The sequence below is a fragment of the Erythrolamprus reginae genome, chromosome 1 (genome assembly GCF_031021105.1).
Source record: "Erythrolamprus reginae isolate rEryReg1 chromosome 1, rEryReg1.hap1, whole genome shotgun sequence".
Lineage (NCBI taxonomy): Eukaryota > Metazoa > Chordata > Lepidosauria > Squamata > Dipsadidae > Erythrolamprus > Erythrolamprus reginae.
In genome coordinates, this window is record NC_091950.1 from 67,718,743 (window position 1) to 67,739,080 (window position 20,338).

A 20,338-nucleotide genomic window follows, 5' to 3' on the forward strand; every position below is an offset into this window, starting at 1 on the left:
AGCATGGGAGCAAAGCAGACCAAATACGGTAACATCTCACCCAGAAAATCCTTTCAAAAGCAATCACAACGTACATACATTTGGAGAATTGTTTTTTTCCCCCTCCTTGGGTGAGGCTCTCTAACGAGTGTACTAATTTCCAAACCTCAGTGTCTAGCCAAGCCTCCCAAATATAAACTAATAATTAAATAAGCCTTGAAAGACATTCTGCCAAAAGAATTATATGATTACAGAATGCCCAAAGATGATTAAAAGGAACTTCAAAAATGTTGCATAGACAATAAGAAAATGAATTAACTAGATATTTATCTGGCTTTAAAGACCAAGGGCTCTATCAAAGCAATAGTTAAAATATACATGTATTACATTCGATTAAAAGGGGATATTGAGAATGTAATAAATGTCAGTTTTATGTAATACTGTATCAACAGAAAAGTCTTGCTGTTCCGTTCTTCCTGGAAGAAATATAGATAAATCTCAGTTTCCATCTGACTGCACTCACCAAGGTTTGGAATGCAGCGTACTTCATGAGATCATTGTCCAAGTCCCGGTAGGTCATCACTCTATTCACCTGGATACTTGATTGGGGTTAGAGCAGAAATGAAATTAGCACTCTCCATCCTTCACTAGAAAGTCTATAATATGGAGCTGATCCTAATTTAAAAAATGTCTTTTATTAGCTTTACTCAGCAGCTACTGCAACTACTTCCTTCCTTCAGAAGAGCTCATTTGCCCTTATTATAACATATGGTGCAGCAATCAGCCATGTTGAGAAGAAGTTGATCCCAGCAGAGCAACTACGGTAACTACTAGAACTAATTCCGGGGTTACTATACCTAGGGGGGGCTGCCACTTGCATGGCGAAGTCCTCCTCTTGTACTTCCTCCAAGTCAGGGATCACTGGTATATCTGCAAGAAATAAAAGATGAGTAAGAAAAAATTACTACAGGTTTGCAAAGTTTGTTTTGGGAAAGTGGCCATCGTTCATTGGTAGAACATAGGCTTTGCGATCTGAAGGGCCCTTGTTCAATCCTTGGCATCTCAAATTGAAAACATCAGGTAATGGGGAAAGACTCTGCTTGGAAGAGGTTCTATCAACTGGAGCAGACCATTCTGGATCAGATGGACAAATAGTTTACTTCAAAGCAAGTACAACACATATATTTGTGGAAGTTTTGTTTCTGCATAAAAAATAACTTAATACTGGTATACAAAAACTGCAGAGACTGTACTGCTGTACTACAATTACAAATATCTTTCATTGTAGCCATGATACCTAATGACACTAGGACATAAGTTATTGACACCTTTAAGAAGACAAAATCTCTGTCCCTGTGTCCTAACAATAGTCCTAACCTATGTGACAACTAATATCCTCCTCTTTCTTTCTCTTTTTTAACTGTTTAAGCAGGCAGATATAGCTTTGTAAGAAAATTAAGCATAGTCTAGCATCAGGCTAGAAACCAAAAGTTCTACTACTGCTTTAGGCATGAATGTCATCTGACTAAATGTGAACCAGCCAGTCTCTCTCAGCTCAATCAACCTCACAGGGTTGATATTGTTGGGAAAACAGGAGGAAGGAGTAGTATATAGATGGAATTTTTTATTGGCCAAGCGTGATTGCTCTCAGTGTCCCTAAAAGAAAAGATACATTTGTCAAGAATCCTGACGTACAACACTTAATGATTGCCATAGGGGTCAAATAAGCAATGAAGAAACAATATATATTAATTATAATAATTAACGTATTATATATGTTTGTTGCCTTGAGTTATTTATAAAACTAATAAAGGTAGGTTTAAAAAAGTTAAATAAATATTCCAACAGATAAAAAGCAAAAGAAAAATAGTTGGATGTTTGAATGGAAGAATAATCTTTATTTATCTTGTGAAAAAACATGCACATGCATATTCATAGAAACATAGAAACATAGAAGACTGACGGCAGAAAAAGACCTCATGGTCTTTCTAGTCTGCCCTTATACTATTTCCTGTATTTTATCTTACAATGGATATATGTTTATCCCAGGCATGTTTAAATTCAGTTACTTTCAGTAAAATAATATTTTCTCATGTTGCTTTTGATCTTTCCCCCAACTAACTTCAGATTGTGTCCCCTTGTTCTTGTGTTCACTTTCCTATTAAAAACACTTCCTGAACCTTATTTAACCCTTTAACATATTTAAATGTTTCGATCATGTCCCCCCTTTTCCTTCTGTCCTCCAGACTATACAGATTGAGTTCATGAAGTCTTTCCTGATACATTTTATGCTTAAGACCTTCCACCATTCTTGTAGCCCGTCTTTGGACCCGTTCAATTTTGTCAATATCTTTTTGTAGGTGAGGTCTCCAGAACTGAACACAGTATTCCAAATGTGGTCTCATAGAAAGACAGTGAATTCTTCTTCCATCACAATGTGCAATTTTCAATCAGCTAGCTCTTGAATAGTTTGGTGCTAAAGTCCCCATGCTTAAGCCTTGAGCATCATTGTTCTTTGAGCTGTCTTGATCCCATTCTGAAATTTATTAGAGTGTCCCAGGTATGTTAGAGGGCTAGGGAACTGGCAGGCTTAGATGAATGTTTGATTGTTAATTTAAAAAAAAAACATGTTCAATCTGGACATTGCTAAAGATTGCTTTGTGGGTGGCCTACAGGCGTGATTAAGAAATAATGAATAAATTATTTGCACACTATTTTAACTAAGGATGATACCTTAGGATTGCAAAGCTCATTTCAGATTTTGTCTGTAGCTGCTTTTCCATCAAGCCATTTGGTGGTTTAAGTGCTGCCTTGTCTGAAATTAACATTCAAGACCAGGAAAAGTGCCTGTCCTCCGAAATCTAGTATCCATGTCCAGGTCTTTTGCAAACTCCCCCCACAATGGATCCAAATGCACCAGCCCACATCCCATGCTCCACATTCCTTCTCCTCCTCCTCTGACCTTGATGGGAGCAGGACTGGCCCATCTGCAGCAGGGCAAGGGTTAGCGTGGACTTTTGACAAGGGTAGTGTTTGGAGCAACCCACACAGTGGGAATTCTCTCTAATTGGATGCCTGGTGAAGGGGCTGAATAAAAGAGAAGCTGAAAACAGAGCCAAACCAAAGCAAGAGACAGCGACAGCTTGGACAGTCTCCGTAGAGTTATGCCTTCCAGCTCCTCAACTATCCAAGGACCGGCTGCCTAAAGCAGAGTGGTTTTTAGCTCATAGCTAAATGCATATAAAAGAAATGGGGCTGTTGAGATCCCTTCTTTAAGCAAATCTGTGCCACAGTGATAAAGTATGCGCTGTAACAGAACTGAAATTTTACAAGACAGCATTTTGCTCACAAATGCAACAATTGCAGCCTCCAGCGGTCAGTGGCATCTAGACCAACAGGTCGAGTGCGTTCTACAATGACACCCTGCCTTTCCACAGCCTTCCCTTGCCTCCTACTTCCACTTTCCAATATATTTTTAACTGGACTCTGCTATACTTCACATCACCACATCACTTTCTTTCTCTGTCATTGCTATCCTGCCTTCTTTCTGTCCCTTGCAATTTCCTAATAACATTCAGAAACAGGAGAAGTTTGATATGGCAGCACAATATCAAAAGAGATACATTTCTGAGTAACACCTTTGGTGAAAAGGCACAAGCCTTCATGAGCTGCAGCTCACTGTACCAGATAGCACAGAATGGTTACAATGAAGTGGGATTTAAACTGAGATGGGAAGAAAAGTGAGGGAATACGAGATTGTTATGCACATACAGATGACAAGTAGTATATCAAATAATAATTGTAATGTGTTAAAATCCCAATGTGTTTGTTAAGATAGTATATACAGTATGAGAGTCCATCACTCTGTTACTCAATTGTGCTGTGAATGTTTCATTGTTCCAGAATTTTGAAATCCGCAATGGGGAGTCCTGAAGGATTAAAATGCTCCACTTTTACTTTGTCCTTTTTGTGAGTTCTGATGTCAAACTCAGGTCCATTAATTATTTTGTGAAAAGTGTGGCCAGTTTGTTCTACCTAGATCCCAGAGGGGCATTGCTGGCAGAAAATGGGATAGATCAATTCGAGAAACAGCATGTGAAGACATAGCTTATCTTGGGTACAAAATTATTGGGACTTGTTATGGTGCTGTTGGTACAAAAAATGGAACAAAAAGATGGCGCTGGTAATAGAAATCTGTTTTGTTGAAAACTCTAATTTCCATGTTACTATTATTTTCATGTTTCTTCAGGCTGTCTGGGAGAATCTATTTCATGTAGGATGGTTAAGTGTATGCACGTTTGTGCCTACCACCCTTTGGTGGGTTGCAAATTTTTTAGCAACCGGTTCTCTGCCTTAATGACTGGGCAGGTGTGGCTGGATGGGCTTGGCCAGGGACATAGCCAAGGGGTGTAACAGTATTCAGTCTCCTGCTGCACTCTGCCAGTCAGAACGGGGCATGGGGGTTAATTACAAAATGTGGGCTTTGCTTTGTGATATCCAGATTCAGTGAGCAAACAGTGTGAACTGCACAGAAAATACACTTTTGTTCAGTTATGAAGAAATATCCCCAGTCAGATGTACACTAAACATAGACTTTATGTTTTGACTTTAGATATTGACTGGAATATCTTTAGATATTGACTGGAATATCCCCAGTGCCCTTACATGCAAAAGTAAGAATATAGTAGAGGCCTTTACAGGAGCAGCTCTGGCACAGCTGGTTAAGACACCAACTAGAGGGGAGAATATTCTAGATTTAGTTCTTAAAGAACTCAGATCTGTCATTGCTACCCCCCTGACTGATTTGTTTAACCAATCCTTGTTAACAGGAGAAGTTCCTGAGGATTGGAGAATGGCCAGTGTTGTGCCTATTCACAAGAAGGGCAGTAGAGAAGAAGCTGGTAACTACAGGCCAGTTAGCTTGACATCAGTTGTAGTTAAAATGATGGAGACTCTACTCAAAAAGAGGATAAATCAGCACCTAAAAAACAATAACTTATTAGACCCAAATCAGCATGGCTTTACTGAAGGCAAATCATGTCAGACTAATCTCATTGATTTCTTTGACTATGTCACAAAGGTGTTGGATGAAGGTGGTGCCGTGGATATTGCCTACCTGGACTTCAGCAAAGCCTTTGATACGGTTCCACATAAAGAGCTGATAGATAAATTAGTGAAGATTGGACTTAATCCCTGGATAGTTCAGTGGATTTGCAGCTGGCTGAAGCGTAGACATCAGAGAGTTATTGTTAATGGCGAGTATTCTGAGCAGAGTCAGGTCACAAGCGGTGTGCCACAAGGATCTGTTCTGGGTCCTATTCTTTTTAATATATTTGTGAGTGACATAGGGGAAGGTTTGGTAGGGAAGGTTTGCCTATTTGCCGATGACTCTAAAGTGTGCAATAGGGTTGATATTCCTGGAGGCGTCTGTAATATGGTAAATGATTTAGCTTTCTAGATAAATGGTCTAAGCAATGGAAACTGCAGTTTAATGTTTCCAAATGTAAAATAATGCACTTGGGGAAAAGGAATCCTCAATCTGAGTATTGTATTGGCAGTTCAGTGTTGGCAAATACTTCAAAAGAAAAGGATTTAGGGGTAGTGATTTCTGACAGTCTCAAAATGGGTGAACAGTGCAGTCAGGCGGTAGGGAAAGCAAGTAGGATGCTTGGCTGCATAGCTAGAGGTATAACAAGCAAGAAGAGGGAGATTATGATCCCACTATATAGAATGCTGGTGAGACCACATTTGGAATACTGTGTTCAGTTCTGGAGACCTCACCTACAAAAAGATATTGACAAAATTGAACGGGTCCAAAGACGGGCTACAAGAATGGTGGAAGGTCTTAAGCATAAAACGTATCAGGAAAGACTTAATGAACTCAATCTGTATAGTCTGGAGGACAGAAGGAAAAGGGGGGACATGATCGAAACATTTAAATATATTAAAGGATTAAATAAGGTCCAGGAGGGAAGTGTTTTTAACAGGAAAGTGAACACAAGAACAAGGGGACACAATCTGAAGTTAGTTGGGGGAAAGATCAAAAGCAACATGAGAAAATATTATTTTACTGAAAGAGTAGTAGATCCTTGGAACAAACTTCCAGCAGATGTGGTAGATAAATCCACAGTAACTGAATTTAAACATGCCTGGGATAAACATATATCCATCCTAAGATAAAATACAGAAAATAGTATAAGGGCAGACTAGATGGACCATGAGGTCTTTTTCTGCCGCCAGACTTCTATGTTTCTATGTTTCTATGACTTTTTATTTATTTATTTATTTATTTATTTATTTATTTATTTATTTAGTTAGTTAGTTAGTTAGTTAGTTAGTTAGTTAGTTAGTTAGTTAGTCCAATACACAATGAGGGTTTTAGTGGGTATATATATATACACATAATAAAATACATGATGAAGGTTATAGAGGAGATACTCATAGTAAAATATATCTAAGAAATAATAGAAAAGAAGGTATAGTAATAGAACATATTAATGAAAGAATAGAAGAAGAGATATAGGAATAGAAGAAAAGTATAGGAGATATAGGAGAGTAATAGGACAGGGGATGGAAGGCACTCTAGTGCACTCGTACTCGCCCCTTACTGACCTCTTAGGAATCTGGATAGGTCAACCATAGATAATCTAAGGGTAAATTGTTGGGGGTTTGGGGATGACACTATGGAGTCCGGTAATGAGTTCCACGCTTCAACAACTCGGTTACTGAAGTCATATTTTTACAGTCAAGTTTGGAGCGGTTAATATTTATTGTAAAGCTCTTGTGTTGTTGTGGTTGAAGCTGAAGTAGTCGCCGACAGGCAGGATGTTGCAGCATATGATCTTGTGGGCAATACTTAGATCTTGTTTAAGGCATCTTAGTTTTAAACTTTCTAGGCCCAGGATTGAAAGTCTAGTCTCATAGGGTATTCTATTTCGAGTGGAGGAGTTAAGGGCTCTTCTGGTGAAGAGCTCTACATCTCCCCAGCAAACAGCAAATTTGGAAGATTCAGATTACTTAGGATAAGTAACCACCGTTTGCATGCTGGAGGTTCCTAAACGAATGCTGGGAAACTCTGTATTTTAAAGAACATTTGAGGGAGGGATGCAGAGAATAGCCTTTCGCCGCCTGAGGCTATAAAGACCTGGCACCAATCAAAACACTGTTTGTGAAGCAAGTGATCAACACTGACAGGGCAATCCATTAGTATAGGAAAATAAGAGCAAACTCCACTCAGTTCTAGTACTGATGATGTTATCTCTGCAGTCTGCATTAGTTGCCGATCAGTTTCCGGACACAATTCAAAGTGTTGGTTATGACCTATAAAGCCCTTCATGGCACCGGACCAGAATATCTCCGGGACCGCCTTCTGCCGCACGAATCCCAGCGACCAGTTAGGTCCCACAGAGTTGGCCTTCTCCGGGTCCCGTCAACTAAACAATGTCGTTTGGCGGGACCCAGGGGAAGAGCCTTTTCTGTGGCGGCCCCGACCCTTTGGAACCAACTCCCCCCAGATATCAGAGTTGCCCCCACCCTCCTAGCCTTTCGTAAGCTCCTTAAAACCCACCTCTGTCGTCAGGCATGGGGGAATTAACATTTTTCCCTCCCCCTAGGCTTATAAAATTTATGTATGGTATGCTAGTATGCATGATTGGTTTTTAAATTGGGGTTTTTTAAAATTAACTTAAATATTAGATTTGTTTACATTGTATTATTATTGCTGTGAGCTGCCCCGAGTCTGCGGAGAGGGGCGGCATACAAATCTGATTAATAAATAATAAATAAAATAATAAATATCTAGTTTGGTAATGAAAAAGCCGCCCCGAGTCTACGGAGAGGGACTACATACAAATCTAATAAATAATAATAATAATAATAATAATTAATAATAATAATGAAACATCTGCAAGAAAACCATCAGAGAACACCAAAGACTCCACAGTTCAACCCTGAGCTACAAATATTCTCTTGTATCGATAAACACTTTTTTGGTTAGAGAGACTCGGAGCCTGCCTTATATGAGATGGCTCCCAGTGTATTTCATTCTAAATCTTGATATGATTTCTATAAATAAGGAATGTAGAATTATAATGGCTAAGTATTTGATCCTTCAGACATAAAAAATTTACAAAGCTAACGGATAAATGAATAAAAAACACATTTGAAAAAAGAAAAGGCTCAAGAAAGAAAAAGTAAGAAAATGTAAGAAAGAAACAAGAATAGAAGGAAAACCGAAAATGAATGACTTCCAACTTTCTTTGATATGGATATAAGTAAAAATATATCAAATTCTACGATTAACATTTGTCTACATTACTTCCATAATCCCGTATTAATTATCAAAGCCCAGATCAACTTTTAATTTCAGTTTCTCACAAAAAGTCAATTAATGGTTCATATCATTTTAATCACTATTTTTAGGGCAGTGATTTTCAACCTTTTGTGAGCCGCGGCACATTTTTTACATTTACAAAATCCTGGGGCACACCATCAACCAAAATGATACAAAATGACACTCTAACACAATATATTATACATATAGTTAATAATATAGTTTCTAAATGTATTTATACTCATTTAGTGTGAAACCTGGGCCTGTTTCAATGAACACAAAAGGGATATTCTGGCAGGAATGGTAGTTTGGGGACCCATGTTTAATTTCCCTACGGCACACATGACCATGTCTCACGGCACACTAATGTGCCGCAGCACACTGGTTGAAAAACACTATTTTAGGGAAACCACAACTGATTTGTTTAATTGCACCAAACTCCAAATAAAAGAGGAATGCAAAATCCTCACTTCTACCCCATCCCATTCCCACAGAGTTTGCCTTCTCCAGGTCCCGTCGACTAAACAATGTTATTTGGCGGGACTAAGGGGAAGAGCCTTCTCTATGGCGGCCCCGGCCCTCTGGAACCAACTCCCCCCAGGGATCAGAATTGCCCCCACCCTGCTTACCTTTCGTAAACTTCTCAAAACCCACCTCTGCCGTCAGGCATGGGGGAATTGAAATATCTTCCCCAGGCCTATATAATTTATGTATGGTTTGTTGTGTGCATGTTTTTTAAATTATGGGTTTTTAACTTCCTATTATTAGATTTGTATTGTACTTTGTTTCTATCATTATGCCGCCCTGAGTCTACGGAGAGGGGCGGCATAATGAATGAATGAATGAATGAATGAATGAATGAATGAATGAATGAATGAATGAATGAATGAATGAATGAATGAATGAATTAAACAAACAAACAAACAAACAAACAAATTCCCTGGCTAACCTGCCTTCCTGTTCTCCTGCACGCAAGGCAACAAAAGACCAGGTAATTCCAGTTTTAAAAAAGTTCAGTCAGGCCTTCCAAGTCCTCAGGGTGGGTGGGGGAAGTTCTCACAAAGTTGGAAGATCTGACTTACCTTTAAAAAAAAAAAAAGGTAGTCGCGTGGTCTTATTTTGGGCTGCAAGGGGGGTGGCAACCTCCCAGCTGATCAGAGCTGCAAGTTCATTCACACTTGCACAGCCTCCCATCTGATCAGCACAGCTCCCAGTCAGGCCCCTGCAGCTTCCCAACCTGATTGACAACCTCAGAGGGGTGGGGGTGGGGCCAGCCAGTGGTGGGATTTGCCCAAACTGGTGAATACTGGCTGCAGCCCACTACTGCTACCACCCAACCCTGAGAAATGCAGTGTGGTTGTTCAATATGGGCTATAAGTCATTAATAACATATTTGAGTGGCTTGAGTTTTGATATATGAGACAAGTGCTTTTACTTTTCTGGACTGTCTTTAATAGCTTTGATCTGAATTACTGTTGCTCTTCTCCTCTTCTCTATTTTGCAATATCAGTCTGTCTCTTCCTATTTTCTTTTTGTTCCTAAAACTCAATGTAGTTTCCTCTTCCTCAACTGTTTCCTTTTTGCATTTAAGCTAAAACCCATTTTAGCTTATTCTCAACTTGCTGTTTCTCAGCCTCGATCATCAGTATTGTTCCTTTGCTTTCTTTCTCTGACTTTCCAATCCTTTTTAAAAACTGTTTTCAGACCTGAGAACATCTGGATACCCACTCCTAGGTGCTGATTTAGCTCCCTCTTCTGGGCTTGGAGTGAATTATAAATGGAGAATAAAGTACAGTACCATATTTTTGCCAAAAGGACACAACGTTTTTTCCTTGAATGGGAGTAAGAGATTATCTTACAATAACTAAGTGTTGTAATCATAGTTTTTTAGGCACTGAACATTGGAATGGAATATTACTGGAGGGTGATGTTTTAGCCTAATGGGTGCTGTATAAAACCTTAATTCTTCCTCTATTGAAAGGAAGCAAAGTCCAGGCTGAGTAAGCAAGCTGCAGAATCCATGACCACGTGGAAAATAATTAACTTGATATACAGCATGAAGAAAACGTATAGCTAATTTCCATATAAGGAAATATATTCCTTACTCTCATTCCTTTGCTAATCACCAGTAAACACACAATCCAGGAAAAGGCAATGAATGGAGCTTCCGTTAATTATCTATAGGGAAGTCACGAGGAGGTTGCCTTATACAGCGCATGACTGAATGGTAGTTGGGGGATGGCTTAATGTATGTGGCGTTCGCGAATTGGTTATTCTGTACCACATGTCAGGAAAAGTGAAATGCAATAAAAGGAGCGATCTTGATTCAATCCAGATCGTCTCATTGAGAAAATTTTCTCCGTAGCTTCATTTTGATGTGGCAATTATGGCATCCTGTGCCTCCCTAGAGGTCGACCCACTGGGGGAGGGCTGTTTGCCTTCAACTAAGAATGGATATTGCTATTTAAAAACAAACAAATATGAGGAAGGTAAGTATACATGGCTTTGAAGATCAAATTGCAGCTAAAATGGATTACCTGCCTGGCCTGCTGACTTTATTGGGATATACCTGGAGAACCTTATTTTATAGATAATGAATTTTAATCAGTAGTTATTAATATAATTGATATTTATTCATTTTTGTTATAGGCCTGCCTTTTTTGGAATGTGGCTTCTAATAGCCATAAATACATATAAGCACATGTACACACAAGTACAACCAGTGAAGGGCCACCAAAATATGTACTACCACACTGTGGGCGTGGCTTATGCAGGACCCCCTGCATTTCTTTCAACATCTTTCAGTGCAAATTGGGTGCTCTGGGGTGGAGCTCCATTTTTACTACCCCACTGCGTTCCCCCTCCCATCCAGGCAGTAGCCTACCCCTGAATACAACACATGTAAGGTATACATTTTTATGAGGAACAAAATCTCCAGGGCAATTTTACCTGGGAGGACAGGATGGGTAAACTACTATAGTTATGATACAATATTTTTTCTCTGTCTATATTTTATTTTGGGGAAAAGACTTTTAACATCAGAGTCATCTTCCTTTGGGGTGATACAGTACATTCTAGTTTTACCACTTCATGGGATGTGTTGTATGTGTGTTGGAGGATAGTAAGTAAATTATTAAAAGAAAAGTACTATTTATTTACTATAATATGATTCTATCAATATAGGTATGTTTAAACATATGAGTGTATGAGTGCAGTTTTTAAATTAAGTTTGTGCATCACTTTATAGCTGGGTTTGAGTATATTATTTATATTTCACTTTTTATTTTATATGACTATGTCCACTATGAAGTATAAGTATTATTATTATTATTTATTAGACTTTTATGCCACCCCTCCTCTCCAAAGTATATTTTTCTATATCTCTCAAAGCTATATGTTGCCATTAGCTAGATGAAAGTTCGCTCTTCTAGCTGAATAAAAATATTAGTCTGCAGAAATGGACAACAGCTAAATCATCAAGAATCACATATCCAATACAGGTAACAGTTGACCTACAAATCAGTCACTTAGTAACTGTTCAAAGTTACAATGGACCCCTGAAAAGGATGGTTCTGATGGTTGACCTCCCCTCATCTGTTGATCACATTTCAGGAAATCAACAACTGGTCTGCATTTGCAATGCCCTGTGATGTGCTCATGTTTTATGATGTTTTTGGTGAAAACCAGCATTTACATCTGATTTTAGGCAAAATGCAGAAAAGCAAAAATGGATTTGCTTAATGACCATGGCATTCATTTTACAACTCTAGTGTTTCTTATCAACCGCAGCAAACAAGATAAAATCAGTTGGTCCCATGAGTGACCTGCTTTATGACCATCACAATTTACAACCATAATGGGCAGGTTCGATTACAGGTGTCAATTGAGGACTACCTGTATCCAAATCTTGGAATAAGTCGTGTGTTTAAGACCCAATTCTTCCATAGAGAAACTTGGTTTTTGAATGTCTTTAAAATGCTCTGGGTGTCCAAAAGTGCTGGATCAGAGCAGCAATGCCTACACATGAACAAGAACTAATAAACTAATAAACTCAGCAGCTATTAAAACAAACAGACAAAATTCACAGACCACAGGGCAACTTCTAATTTGAGAAATGAATTGAGGTCAATTCATACAACTCATTTAATGTTGCAGGGCCTGCTGTGAGCACTGAACACAGTGATGACTATCCAACTGTTTCACCGCAGGACTGAGACTGCTGGTTGGTCAAGGCTGAACTGAATTTATCACATTCTAAACTAGTGGAATGACAACAAATCAGGACTCACAAAACATGAAATGAAAAAAAAAATCTAGAATAAAAGAAGCTTGTTTCATGGCATATAATCTTACATTAGGAATGAAAGGATGCAGCATGGCTCTCCAAAAACACTGAACTCCATCAGTCTTACCAAGGAAAGATAATGGAAAAATACTGTAACATGCACTACCTGATTCTGTGGTTTCGTCCCAAACCCCCATAATATTAACCTTAGACTGTCTACTGTTGACCTCATCTCATTCTTAAGAGGTCTGTAAGGGGAGTACGTAAGCCTACCATCCCTGTCCTACTGTCCTCATTTATTTATATCCATTTTGTGTATTCACAATCATGTTTATACTTATATCTGTTAAGCTTGACAAACAAACAAACAAACGAATGAATAAATAAATAAATAAAATATCCCAGCCATATTTTAGGATGACAGGACACATCCAACACCCTATTAGATTAATAATCAGATTCTCATGTCATATGTTTATGAACTGAGTATATTTATTTATACATAGGTTTGCTCATATGCTTATTCTTAAAATCAATTCCTAAGCAGATATACTCTGACATAACATTCCCAATGATGTTGGTCTATGAGAAGACGACAAAAACTAAATGATATTTATATAACATTATTTTTCTGCCTTTTTTGTATATCTTCAAATTACAGGATCGTTCAATTTTACAAGAGGTTGTAGAGCAATGTTCAAAGCTAAAAAACTATTACGTATCTTGTAGTACTTTTTTGAATTTTCCCAATAATCAAAGCCTGCCTTGATTTATGAGATAGGCTCTGATCCTACTTCATTGACTTGGTGTTTTAGTAGTCAAATTAGAGTGAAAAAGTCTACTAGTAATAATCTAGTTTTTATTATCATGTGTCCCCAAAAATAAGACCCTATCTTATGTTTATTTTAAATCCTGAAATAAGAGCTTGGCCTTATTGCCATGCTCTCAAAAGCCTGATTGGGCTTATTATCAGGGATGTCTTATTTTGGGGAAAACAGGGTATAACTACAGAATGCAGGATACAGAGTGCAAGAATGTAAATGATGATGATGATGATGATGATGATGATGATGATGATGATTATTATTATTATTATTATTATTATTTATTAGATTTGTATGCCACCCCTCTCCACAGACTCGGGGCGGCTCACAACAGTAATAAAAACAATACATGGTAACAAATCTAATAATTAAAATCTAAAATAACAGTTTTACATTAAAAGAGTCTAAAAAGAAAAAGACCCCAATATATAAAAAACATACACACATACACAAACTACATAGGCAAGGGGAGATGTCTCAGTTCCCCATGCCTGACGGCAGAGGTGGGTTTTAAGAAGTTTACAAAAGGCAAGGAGGGTGGGGGCAATCTTAATCTCTGGGGGGAGCTGATTCCAGAGGGTCGGAGCTGCCACAGAGAAGGCTCTTCCCCTGGGTCCCGCCAGACGACATTGTTTAGTCGACGGGACCCAGGGAAGACCAACTCTGTGGGACCTAACCTGCCGCTGGGATTTGTGTATGTACAGTGCTATGTTTATAATGTTGATGTACAAAATTAGAAAATCAAAAGACATAAAATAAAGAGATTTGAAAAGTTAACTGGTCCGGGTTTTGCAATGAGAGTCTTTAAAACAAAAAAACTTTATATAAAAGAAGTTGATTTTTAAGGCATGGAACTTCAACCATATTCAATTCTAATTTCCTTAGGACTGCAAAACTTTTTTTTTTTTAAACTAAGCACTGTTACCTTCTGCATCATGTTTAGGGAATTTTAAACAGGCAAATGGAAGAGGGCCTGATTGAAGATGAAGTTAAATGAAAGAAATTGGTCTCATTTAGCACATGACAGGATTCATCTGTGTTCTCAAGTCCACTGAGGTAGCATCATGGACGTTTCATATTCATGAGCTGCTGAGACACTGTGTTCCCGCATTTACAAAGCACCATGTTCAGCAAATTCTGTCCCTGTAGACACCCCATGCATTTCATGGTCCTGTCAGAGAGACATCAAAGACTACAGTAACCAAATACTAGAAAATGGTTTTAATTAGCAAATTTCAATCTGATAATTATTTTTCTTCTAAATAGATATAAGAAGGCTACAGCCTCCATAAATTGCAAGGAACCAGGAGTAAAGGCAGACACCAGTAAGGCTGCTCATTCAGTTTTGTAAGTATATTAATGAAGCTGATGAAACATATGTTCCATAGCAACTGTCTACTGGCTGCCACAATAGAACACTGAGCGTTATAGTTAATTTTTCTGAGATCAGCCTGATAACGATTTTTGGAGTATCTGGGAAGTGGGTTTCAAATCTTTTCAGTAAAAACAAAGCCAAAGCTTTAGAAAATTCAGAAGACAACTAAGAAATCTTCAGAATTCTGGAGCTATAGTGCAACACATTGATTCCCTAAAGACGGAGATAACTCATGTCAATATATAACATTAAACTATGATTTATATTAACCCTTGGTTTTATTCATGAAATATGAACTCATTCACAGCAATCCAATTGCCTTTCTCCCTCTCCTTTGCTTGCTTACCATTGAAGTTAATACAAAAACAAGGGTGAAAATTTTAAACTTGAAGAGCGAAAGAAAAAGATCCCCGCTCCCCTTGAAGCAGCCAAAAGAGAACTGACTCGGCATAAGATTGATTGATTGATTGATTGATTGATTCCAATACACAATGAGAGTTTTAGTGGGTATATATATATATATATATATATATATACAGTGATCCCCCGTTTATTGCGTCCCCAACCATTGCGAACAGGGTACTTCGCTATTTTTCAACCCGGAAGTCAAAATACCATCTACGCATGCGTGCCCGTGGGCACGCATGCGTAGATGGCAACCGGGAGATCAGCTGCTGGGCGGCTTCCCTGAGTCTTCCCCCTCTTGCTGGCGTCAGCGAGGAGTTTCCCCACCGCCCACGCAAACTCCTCGCTGCCGCCCGCCCTTCGCCCGCCCACGCCGTTCATTCTCGCCGCTTTCGAGCCGAATCCAGGAGCGAATTCGCTCCTGGATTCAGCTCAAAATCGGCGAGAATGAAAGGCGTAGAAAAGGCGTTCCTTGCCATTCGTTCTCGCCGCTTTCGAGCCGCATCCAGGAGCGAATTCGCCCCTGGATTCAGCTCAAAATCGGCGAGAATGAAAGGCGTAGAAAAGACGTTCCTTGCCATTCGTTCTCGCCGCTTTCGAGCCGCATCCAGGAGCGAATTCGCCCCTGGATTCAGCTCAAAATCGGCGAGAATGAAAGGCGTAGAAAAGGCGTTCCTTGCCATTCGTTCTCGCCGCTTTCGAGCCGAATCCAGGAGCGAATTCGCCCCTGGATTCAGCTCAAAATCGGCGAGAATGAACGGCGTAGAAAAGGCGTTCCTTGCCATTCGTTCTCGCCGCTTTCGAGCCGAATCCAGGAGCGAATTCGCCCCTGGATTCAGCTCAAAATCGGCGAGAATGAACGGCGTAGAAAAGGCGTTCCTTGCCATTCGTTCTCGCCGCTTTCGAGCCGAATCCAGGAGCGAATTCGCCCCTGGATTCAGCTCAAAATCGGCGAGAATGAACGGCGTAGAAAAGGCGTTCCTTGCCATTCGTTCTCGCCGCTTTCGAGCTGAATCCAGGAGCGAATTCGCTCCCGGATTCAGCTCGAAAGCGGCGAGAGCCAGCGCCCCCCGGACCTCCAACCCGGGTTTGGGGGGCTGCTAGGAAGCCCTCCATGCCGGCGGCAAACAGCCGTGCCGCCCCCAATCTTCGGCTCCTCGCTAGCGCTGTGGGAATAAAAACACAATCTGCACATGCGCAGAAGGTGTTTTTACTTCCGCATCGCTACTTCGCGAAAACCCGCTCGTTGCGGGGGCTCCTGGAACGGAACCCTCGCAACGAGCGGGGGATCACTGTATATATATATATATATATATATATATATATATATATATATACACACACACACACACACACATAGTAAAATACATGATGAAGGTTATAGAGGAGATACTCATAGTAAAATATATCTATGAAAGAATAGAAAAGAAGATATAGTAATAGAATATATCAATGAAAGAATAGAAGAAGAGATATAGGAATAGAAGAAAGGAATAGGAGATATAGGAGAGCAATAGGACAGGGGATGGAAGGCACTCTAGTGCACTTGTATTCGCCCCTTACTGACCTCTTAGGAATCTGGATAGGTCAATCGTAGATAATCTAAAGGTAAAGTGTTGGGGGTTTGGGGATGACACTATGGATTCTGGTAATGAGTTCCACGCTTCGACCACTCGATTACTGAAGTCATATTTTTTACAGTCAAGTTTGGAGCAGTTAATATTAAGTTTAAATGTGTTGTGTGTTGTGTTGTGTGTTGTTGTGGTTGAAGCTGAAGTAGTCGCCGACAGGCAGGACGTTGCAGCATATGATCTTGTGGGCAATACTTAGATCTTGTTTAAGACGTCTTAGTTCTAGGCTTTCTAGGCCCAGGATTGAAAGTCTAGTCTCGTAGGGTATTCTGTTTCGAGTGGAAACAGTTGTTTTCATCTTGTTGCCTTTTCCAAACCTCTCAAACCCATCTGCTCAGTACAGACATTCTTCATTTATCTATTCCAGCAACAAGTAATGTGGGATTATTTGGACTGATAAAATCCAAATAATCCCACATGCACAGTGTGGTCAACCTGAACTATTTTTCATGTAAACAAATTTAAGCATGCTACCCTTCAAATTTTGCTATCCTATTTCAAAACTGTCAATTTACTTTTAAACATTTTTTCTTTAAAATACCCTGAAATGGTATAAAACCCTCTGGATGTTTCTTAGCACTTCGAGAAATCATCATTATAAACCAAGTGGGCTGCTGGACATTCAATAATAGCTGAAAACCTACAACTTCCTCATTCTGGCATAATATTTCTACTTCGTTGATTAACCTTATACCAAAATGTATTTTTAAAAGTTACTCATTCTGGATTCACTGATAGTTTGATATACCTACACTCACATACACCTGTCTCTCAGGTATCACCCTAGAATCAGCACCTAGACACTTCCACATCCAGAACTAACTTCCCTCTATAACAGTGTTTCCCAGCCTTGGCAACTTGAAGATATTTGGACTTTAACTCCCAGAATACACCAGCCAGCGAATGCTGGCTGGGGAATTCTGGGAGTTGAAGTCCAGATATCTTCAAGTTGCCAAGGTTGGGAAACACTGCTCTATATCTCTATCATTGTACCCCATTTCTCTGCAGCTGCCCTTAAAGGCAAATACTTTGCTTTTAGGAATAAACATTTCTTCTTTCCTTATAGCTGTCTTGATCTCATTTTTGTTTATACTTGCACAATCAAAGCTTGAGTTGAAACCCCAAATTATTCTTCTAACAGAAGGAACACATTAAAAATGATTATTTTATGTTTTAATTTAACTTCACATTTTACGCAGGTCTGATAGTATGATAGATTTGCACTTCAGTCAAACAATTGCTAGAGAGTATTTTTTTTATAAATGAGCAAAGAATGTATTTATAAAAATAGCTAATTTCTATGGTAAGCTTGATCACCTGCCAGTAAGTATGACAGCAATGAAACATCTAAAAAGTTTATTTCTGAATTTTTTATGCTTTAAAAAAATACACTTTATGGCTCTGGAAATAAATGGTTAAACAATATGCAATAATGTGCATCATTTGTGTAAAGATGCTGGATAATGGTAAGTGCATGTGTTTTGAAATGTTTGATATTTTCATGCCAAAATTCTGAAAAACAGTACATTGTCATATTGTAGCTGTGATTGTTGAGTCCTTAAGTGTGGTTGATGGGCTAAGTTTATCTAAAAGACCCTTTAAGAAAAGCTCTTGAAATATGATTACAGAACTGAGGTGCCATCATTTGAAAGTGCCGAAGGCAAGTTCCTTTGAAAATTGCAGCTGTAGAGGGGCAGCAAGAGAGCTGCACAGCCCTTAATTGTAGTTCCCCCACCCCAGGATTTTCTCCCCCCATCAATTTCTCATCTGATAGCAGCACGAAAGAAAGCAGCAATTGGAGTCCTTGTCTAAATTATGAAAATCTGATTCTGAGTGACTGTGATCAGTCCCAGTGGCTGTCAGCTATAACGGCTTCATGTGCAATAAAGGGGCTTCTGAGAAGTTTTTGGATATGAAAATGTCATGAATTCTACTAATCACATATATGTATAAAATCATACATATTCACAGTAAGAAATTTAACATAAAGAAATTCAATTTGTCTTATTTCCCCCCCACTCAATTATGAAAAGGATTAAATAAAACAGATATATCTGTGCTCTAACAGCCTTGAATAAGATATTTATGAGAAGTTCCTTTTTCATCATATATTGAAGTAGTCCTCGTTAATGTAACTGTAGGGTATAATAATACAGAGTTTCTATTTTCTTTCCCTTCTCATTTAAGGAATTATATTTCAACAGAACTACTGCATAAATAGGCACTAGTATTATTTAATGTTATTTAATCTTGGTGTTTTTTAACAGAATCATGATAATAATCACTATTTATTTTAGAAACATTTTAAAGCTTTAGAATTATAACTTCTAATATTCATATTTCCCAATGACTTCAAAGCAGGTTTTCTATATGACTTACAGTTTTTCCTACTAATTCACATTCTGAGTTTTGAACATATTCTATCCAATAAAGATTTTTTTACTGCGCTTCCTATGCCATCTCTGTTACTTGCTTCTTACCATCAGAGGTTTTTCTCAGGTACATTGCATTGAAGAGAAGTTTTCCTCAGGCAGCTGTTTTTTTTTACTGTAAAAGAATGATACGTAGTACAAATACTAAAACTTATATTTCTATTAATATTTATCAAAATAAAAACTGATCCAAATTTTGATATTGTACTATTGTGCTAGTGGTGTAACAATATGAACAAGATGTTTTAACCACATAATAAAATCAATGCAGTTTAAACGAGCATTGTTTTTGGTTTTTAATTAAATGTTTTTGACTTTGACCGCTGCTGCTTTTTAAAAAATTGTTTTGTTCTTGTAAAGGAGAACATTTGAAGTCCCCAGGATAAAACAAGTTCTTAGTAGTTTTTATAACCTAACTAATAGTTTTCCTTCAATCCATTTATTCCCTATGCCAAGCATTATTCTGCGTTTTATAATTGAGTAGCTGTAGAAAATTTCCATCTGCAAAATGTATATTATAGAAAAAACAGAATACTGTTCTCTGGTGTTCTTAATGTAGGAATTCTAAGGCTTAGTTCTCCTGCATTACTTACAGCTAGTGTACAATTAAATCTAAAATCTGTTCTGTAGGAAGCAATAATGTGTGGCATCTACAGATGTCATTTTTGTATCATGCCCTGAGGCAACATTGATAGAATTAATAGGAAGACAACTGAATCGCCTTGCTTTTTAAAAAAAAAAAAAATTGCAGTCTGTTAACATTTCAGGGTAGAATAACTGCTATTGGCACATGGTCAATCTTTAATTCTTATATGTTTGTTATATTAAGCTAAGGAGTATTGTTTGGCTGAAACCAATTTATCTAGCTGGTTTCTCAAATATTTTACAGTTTAAAATTATTTAACACAGCACAATTTACATACTCAGTTGGTTTTGCTTTTTCATCATTTTGTAAGTAATTTTATAATTGCATAATTAATTACATGTAGCATTTGCTATTCAGTTCAAACAGTAAACGACCAATTTTACATATATTACTTGTATTTGTAAGCTCAAACATTGTGCATATAAAATA

At 38.3% G+C, this 20,338-nt stretch overlaps 1 protein-coding gene across 1 annotated transcript in view; it reads right to left on the reverse strand.

Annotated features, from left to right (window-relative positions):
• Window positions 1-20,338, reverse strand: part of IFT43 (intraflagellar transport 43) — a 70,162-nt gene that overhangs the window by 3,600 nt on the left and 46,224 nt on the right. The window contains exons 6-7 of the mRNA XM_070754583.1: window positions 837-909; window positions 503-578 (exon numbers count right to left, since the gene is read on the reverse strand). Of these exons, the coding sequence (XP_070610684.1) occupies window positions 503-578; window positions 837-909 (149 nt within the window). The remainder of the gene's footprint in view (window positions 1-502; window positions 579-836; window positions 910-20,338) is intronic.